The sequence below is a fragment of the Crocodylus porosus genome, unplaced genomic scaffold (assembly GCF_001723895.1).
Source record: "Crocodylus porosus isolate Cpor-Errol unplaced genomic scaffold, CroPor_comp1, whole genome shotgun sequence".
In the NCBI taxonomy this organism is placed as follows: domain Eukaryota; kingdom Metazoa; phylum Chordata; order Crocodylia; family Crocodylidae; genus Crocodylus; species Crocodylus porosus.
The window spans coordinates 20,449,764-20,457,149 of NW_017728915.1; the positions used below are offsets into that span (position 1 = coordinate 20,449,764).

General features: G+C 43.4%; 1 protein-coding gene across 1 annotated transcript; it reads right to left on the minus strand.

The window, feature by feature from the left end:
* Positions 1-237: 237 nt before the first annotated feature.
* On the minus strand, positions 238-5,192 carry LOC109310562 (cytochrome b-c1 complex subunit Rieske, mitochondrial). Its single transcript, XM_019535794.1, has 2 exons — positions 4,946-5,192; positions 238-1,040 (listed from the first exon to the last, which is right to left on the minus strand). Exons 1-2 carry the CDS (start codon positions 5,169-5,171, stop codon positions 430-432), a joined length of 837 nt encoding a protein of 278 aa, XP_019391339.1. The 5' UTR covers positions 5,172-5,192; the 3' UTR covers positions 238-429.
* Between the last annotated feature and the right edge of the window lie 2,194 nt (positions 5,193-7,386).

Genomic DNA, 7,386 nt, shown 5'->3' on the forward strand with positions numbered 1-7,386 from the left:
CTTATGAATCAGAGAGAAAGTGTCAAGTCAGGTGACTGTTACAGAATTATTCTAATTTCAGCTATTCCTCCTTTTTGCTATTTGTTTGCCAGGAAGTTGTGGTAGAAACATGTTAAGTCGAGGCAAGTAACTATATAGAAGAACATAACATAGTATTTACTACCTTATGTATTTTGTAGTATTTCTTTAATCAGGCAGTGAGAAAATTATACCTTGTGATAGTAAGTCAGACAAAAGTTCACTCATCTTGATTCTTTATTAAAACTGAACACAAGAAAGCATTCAAGCAGACTTCTGTCTTAAAGTGTGAGAGGACAACTGGCTATGCTTTAGGATCACCCGTCTTTCCGTTACACCAGAATCTTAATTAACCTTTTTACAGAGTGTATACAGAACAAGATGAAGGAAAGTAACCAAGTGCCCAGTCATCTAACCAACAATAAGTAGATCATCGCTTGTAAATTCATAATATGGAATTTCAAGATTTAATGGAGCAGGGCCTTTTCTAATTCTGCCAGACAAATCATAATGTGACCCATGACAAGGGCAGTAATAGCCACCAAAATCACCAGCACCAGCAAGGGGTACACAACCAAGATGAGTGCAGATACCGATCAGTACGAGCCATTCTGGTTTCTTTACTCTTTCTATATCATGTTGTGGATCTCTGAGTTCAGCCAAACTAACTGCTCCTTCCCGATTAATCTCATCCTGGGTTCTGTGGCGCACAAAAAGAGGTTTTCCTCTCCACTTGAAAGTCACGTTCTTGCCTTCAGGAATATCTGACAACTTGATCTCAATCTTTGACATTGCTACCACATCAGCTGCAGCACTCAAGCTGGAAATAAACTGGGTAACAACGTTCTTGGCAACATACGCAGTGGCTACACATGTTGTTGCAGTCATCAGATAGGAGAAGCCTCTCCTAGCATCACCGCTGTCTCGTGAAGACTTGGTGCTATCTAACACATCATGGTGACGATAGTCAGAGAAGTCAGGTACTGTGACATCATTGTGAACATAACGAACACTAGCAGGTGCTGCAAAGAGAGACAAACCCACAATCAATTAACTGCACGTATCTTAAATTACAATGACCACATTATTCTATTAAATATATTTTGTTCCATTTCCAGGAATGCAAGATGAAAGGCAGAAGGTCCATAATGCTCTGCATAAAAGGAGCAAATCTTAACAGTAAGCTTTGTAAACAGGAGCACAGTGTTAGTAGAATATAACTACCATGTTGTTATAATAGAAGAAAAAGACTGTTTGAGAAACAGCTGAGAATAAAGTGAGCTTCATTTAACTGATGTTTCTTCCCAGTGTCTGACACAAAGTCATAGGTCTAATATTAAAGAAACCTGAGACTAATTCTGAACATTATTACACTATTCAATATCAGAATTAAACGGGACTTTAAAATTCATTGGAGAAAACAAGAAAGATTTTCTACCTCCTTGCCTGCCATCTGACACCTCCAGGGAAGGAATCCTACCTGATCTACACATCAAAGAGCAACACAGCACAGCTCACAAAGACTCCCACCGACTCAGAGGGACAGCCTTCCATCTTCAGCTCCCTCTGTGCAAAAATGAAGCTTATTTCCTACCTATGGGGACTTTTTACCATCTTGTACCATCTCTACTTTTCCCAGAGCCTGATGAAGGGACTTGGATACTGAAAGCTTGCAGAAAAAGACAACTTTCTTGCAATTTCCCAGTTGGTCTAATAAAAAGTATCATTTTGGAACCAAGAGTTCTAGTTTTTTTGTATATCAAAATTAACACATTTTCCACCACTACAATAGAGGACAATTAAGATATTTTAACATAATAGAATTGCCAATTACCATACTTTTCTTACTATGACTGCTGGCTTAGCCTTAATTTTACTTCAAACATTAATGTTTCTACAAATCAAGTTATTCTCAGTTAAAAACAAAGAGGTTAAATGTCAGTGCTAGCATCACTGCCAGTGTCCTTTTAACTACGATTCTAAATTCTAGTTTTCTAGAGTAGGAGAGATCGCCATGGTCACCAGGAAGGTGGAAAACCAGGATAAATTCTTAATGGGATTTTGTTTAAAAGTTTTCAGTCCAGTGTTTTTGGGCCAAAAAACTTGGATTTAATAAAGCAGTGAAGGGTTTGCTAGTCAAGGCTACAAGTATATGCTAAACTTTAACCTGAATAGGACTATGTGAAACACAGGCATACCACAATTCCAAGACTGCCGCCAGAATAATCAGTTTTGATAATGTCCCAATCTCAAAGCAGAACCATTCAAGTTTCACAACCCCCTATTCATCTTGTACCATTTTCAAAGTAAAGAACATAATTATTAACTGGCCTCTAAGGTCTTAAATCCAATTCCCAAACTTCACAGGCTAGATTCCCAATTTTGTATTTAATGTCAATGATGCACCAAGTCAAAAATAATACATGCTTCTTATTTGGTAGGTTTCCCCATCAGGCAAATCAAAAGCTAATTGCCTAATGAACACCAAATTACAAAATGAAACAACAGAGCACACATTAGTTCTTAAAAAACTTGGAAAACACTGCTTGCAATGATACAATCTGTAAAGTGCACACAGCTATTTAGCTTCACTGCAAAGATTTTTAAGTTTGTTCAGAAACTGACATGGGTAACGTCTGAGATTAACATTCACTTTAAAGGGTTTACAAGAACTCTTGGGACTCTTGCAAAGGAAATTATTGTGTAGAGATTACAACAAATTGGAACTAATTGTGGGAAAAGAGGCATCTTTTTAGTATAAAAACTTGGTGAAGAAGCCAAGAAACGCAAATTTGTTTTAAGGTCACAAGTTAAAAGACATCCAGTTAGGAGCTAAAAGAACATCCAGTAAGGAGCTAAATGATGCAACAGTTTTAGGTTAATTTTAAAGTACTCCATGTTATCGCTTCACCAGAGAAGTATAATTTATTCTGGTATTAACTCAAGCTATATACAAGGATAAATTTGTTGCTCTATTAGTAAGGATATTAAACTATTGCTCAAAAATTCACATCTTGACATTTTAGTTTCATTGTAAGCTGCCAGCCCAAAATACATCAGTAGCTGTAAGAACCAAAGATCCGTCTTTTATAGTTCCCATTTGTCTGTAGACACACCATACAATAGCATGCTGGAAACATTACTAAATACATACTAGCTAACAGAGACACAACTAAAGCAGGGGTAGGCAACCCCTGGCGTGCATGCCACATGAAGGCATTTTGCTTGGCATGCACACCTTTGGGAAGGGGCTGGGGCAGAGCTGCCACAACAAGGATTGGGCCCCCTGCAGCTCCCCCAGCATCCACCCCTGGTATGCCTACATCTTACAAGTTGAGGTTGCAAGGGGTTTTGGCACTCTGCTAAAAAATACTGCTGACCCCTGAACTAAAGAAAGATATACCAGTGGCTTCTGATCAGTGTAGCTGTGTACAAGACATGTAATATTTTAATACAGGTTATCTTGGAAAGCAACCCTAAACATTGAATTGTGGGGACCTAAGTTGCCATGAATTCAGATGCAGGTCCCAAATGTCAAAGGCAACAGATCCTGCAAGCCCCAGTTTCTGGGCATAGAAAGAGTTTGATCTTCACTCATAAATTAAAAAAATTAGACACAAATTATTTAAAACATCTTTTAAAGAATAACTCTCTTTAAAAAATAGAACCCGTGAAAACCCCTTAAGGCAAAAGCTATCACAATCACATTTAAATATACAGTCATACTAAGTCCACCTTTAATTTTGAGTACTGCAGCTTTTTCAATTATGTAGCTTGGAGGAAAAGGGCCTTAACTTCTGATGTGAAGTCAAGTTTCATAAGTGAAATTTGGTATCATCCTAAGTGTCCTGGTTTCATGTACTGCATTAGGTATCCGTATTTTTGCCATTTACAGTGGAGCGAATATTGGTATTTTAATTTTTCCAAATGCAATTACCTTCATGTTTATATACATAGGGATGCTGGCAAAGGATCAAGTGGCATTTTCATCCTGTTCATTTCACTGCATGCTGAGCAGGCTTAGTGTGCACAGGGATTTTCAAAAGTGCCTTTACTTTGGCACTTTTGCACCTTTGAAAAAAATCAGCCTAAGGTTACAACTTACTTTGCTAACTACAGTTAATGCTCACTTTGTTTTGTAAAATGTTCACTGCAGAGCAGGCAGTGGAAACATACAGTCCATGGGCTGGATCCAGCCCTTAGAGCCAGAGGGCCCATACCTGCACTAGGGCCAAGCGGTTGGAACCTGTGCCTGCAATTGCCACCACCTGTCCCCATCCCTGCTCCCCACCTTCAGTATGGGCACAGCTTTCAGGTGGTGGAGGCCCAAGCCCAGGCTGGGCAGCTTCCAGCTCTGCCCATAGTGCAAATGGAGCAGCAAGAGAGTGGGGAAAAGCAGCAGAGGCAGCATGGGCGCGGCTCCTCTCTCGCTGGAAGCTGTGCTCACACCTCAACTGGGCGAAGCAGCAGCAGCACAAGCGCAGCTCCCCAGCGCAGACACAGACACAGACAAACCCTTCTCAGTCCCCACACGCTGTTGAAGCTGGGCTGTCCCAACACGCAGCGTGAAACAGCTGCTGCCCCTGCTGCAGAAGAAACAATGCCCTTCAATCAGGTATCTAACTTACTACAAATCAGCCTTTTAAAATGTCAACTCAATCTGAATTGGGATTTAAATGAAAACCAATCTGGGAAAGAGCTCTAACCAAGGCACACAGCTTGTTCCCCTTGTCAGGGAGATTGACTGGTAAGGTCTCATTGACTTGCAAGCTGCTTTTCTACCAGCTCATCACAACAGGCTTCTCCAGACAGAGCAGTACAAGTGCCAAGCAGCGTTTCCCACCCGGCCACTTAAGGCACTGGGCCCCCCGCCCCCGCATTTCGGACCCGGGGGGTCCCCGGCCCCAGCCCCGGCCCCGGCCCGCACCGTTGACGCTGGCTGTGGCGACGAGGCCCCCGCGGGCCGTACGGCCGCCCGGCAGGTCCCGGCCCAGCAGGCTCCGCATCGCGTGCAGGCGCAGCCCTTCTGCCGGCACCTCCACCGCCGGCACCACCACCCCCGGCACCACCTGCTTGAGCGGCCCGGGCACGCCGTGCGCCACGGCGCACAGGAAGGGGCCCAGCGGCCCGGCGCGAGCGGCCACGGACAACATGGCGGCGGTGACAGCAGATCCCGGTCACTCGCGCGACCTTCTCTCGGCGCCAGCCCCGCCCCGCCCCCGCGGCGTGCTCACGCATGTGACGTCACGCGCTGCCTCCCTCCCCCTACCCTTGATTGGAGGCAGCCATTCGGCGCGGTGACGTCACTGCCAGGCGCCATTGTCACCCAGGCTGGGATGGGTGCGTCCGGACCGGGTTTTATTGTTTCAGATTTGGGATACACATCCCATTTCAGGGTTTTCAGACTCCCCCCACCCCGGTTTGGGACTCTCCTGTGGACATCTGAAGGTGACATCATGTTTCAGCACAGCGTGGGGGTGACGTCACTCGCAAACTGCATGTTCAACGTGCTGTAATAGCCACGGGCCTAGTGAACATACAGGCACCCCCGCTTAGTGCCATTTTGTCATAACACTCATTTTAAATTGATACCTGATTTCACTTAGCGCTTGGCACGTTTCTGCATAATGCTCGTGGTTCCACGTGAGTCATTAAAAACGTTTTAATGACGGCCATTGGGCCATCTTGGGTCATTAAAAACAATTGCGGTCTCCATCTTGGGTCGTCAAATACTTTCAGTTTCACTTAACACTTGTTTTTTCAGGAACCACTTAAGAGTGCTAAGCGGAGGTTGCCTGTATATATATTGAACGTAAACATTGAGTCAACGGTATGAGTTTACTGGGTGGGTGAAAGGGTCTTGGCAGCCCCACGCGGATAATCGGGTCATGGGGCAATGCTGTTACTGCCCAGGAGCAAGAAGAGCCTGTATCCCCACCACGCAAGCCCCTGTTTCACTCCAAGGTGCCCCCGTGGTGCCAGGACCTTACAGCTTATAGAACTGTATCAGTGCAGCACTGATGCGAGGTGGAGCTGTGATCTCAGCACGTGGCTGTCGTCACTGCTTCATCGCAATGCTACAAGCAGCGGGACAAGCAGTCCAGCACCAACATGTCTCACATCTTGTATCATCAACACGTCACCCTAACCAAAGCATGACAGCGTTTCACCGTGTTTTCAGAATTCTGCTTTTGAGCCTATTGAATCTTTCCCCCCAGCGTTATATCACCCTTGTGTTACCCAAGTATCACAGGCCACAAGCTTGCTTTAAGTAAACTTACGTAGGTGTGTGTTTGTGGGATCAGGCCTATGAGTATGCAAGCAGACAGCTACATCATTACAAATAAGGCAGAAAATATAACAAGGAGCAGGAAAACCAACATTTTTTTATTTACAGGATTGCAATTATAACACTTTATTACAGAATAATAAAGTAGCCATTAATCAGTTTTACACTGTTGTTGTTATAGCAGGAGCATAATCTGGTAATGCATCATCTGATCTCTTTAATCCAAGTGGGTATGGTTTTCTGATGGTCTCAGCTGCTTGAAATCCCTCCCTTCCCCTGGAAATGAACAGGGTTGGGTTGAAAGTGACTGCATTGCCTTTCTCTCCTGGATGGGAAATGGCTCAGCCAGCAGCGTCATCTTAAGAAGGGGACTTTTGTGTGGGGAATTCTGAATGGGATCATTCTGAGGACTTTTCACTCTGCAGCCATACTGGTCATTTCCCTCTTTGTCTCAAAAAGTTACTGGTTCTTGTTTTCTTCTCTCAGAGCACCTCTGATCCCCAGTATCTAGGAAGAACTAGGATATGCCTAGCCCTCTACTCAGGCCAGAGCCTCCAATCTGGCCTTTTTATCTACTTCTACCCTGTACTTTCTACAAAAGGAGGGATGGCATATGCTCACCAACATAGAGTCAATGAGTTCTGGGCTGTCCATTTGCAGTTTCCAACAGGATTATCACCTACTACTTCCAGCTGCTACCTTATCTTTAGTCTTCTCTTTGTCATACTCTCTACATGTAAAAGGAACATGGGGGTTAATATAAACAAAATATATGAGCTTTTTTTTAGTAGGCTCAAAAGATCCCATGTAGATTCTTTTCTTTCATCATTCAGTCACATTTTAAACCATTTTCCAAAGACTGTCATGACCATAAAACTAAAGTGCCAACTTAATATTTCAGGGTTTGGAGGGATTTTTTTTCCAATTTTAAACAAGTCATTTTGTTTTGGGTGAACAGTTCATCCCAAACTGGATCACTGGGTTTTTGTTGCTTTGTTTTTGCTGTTGTTTTTTATTTTTAATTAGTTCATATTTCACCAAGAAAACATTTTTTTTCATTCGTAGTTGACCCCAAACCA

What these genes read in the sequence shown, in the direction of transcription:
- LOC109310562 (XM_019535794.1), bottom strand. Translation starts at nt 5,171, where the DNA reads ATGTTGTCCGTGGCCGCTCGCGCCGGGCCGCTGGGCCCCTTCCTGTGC. An exon ending in CGCCACAGCCAGCGTCAACG is followed by an intron (nt 1,041 to 4,945) that starts GTGCGGGCCGGG and finishes CTCTCTTTGCAG; the next exon opens with CACCTGCTAGTGTTCGTTAT.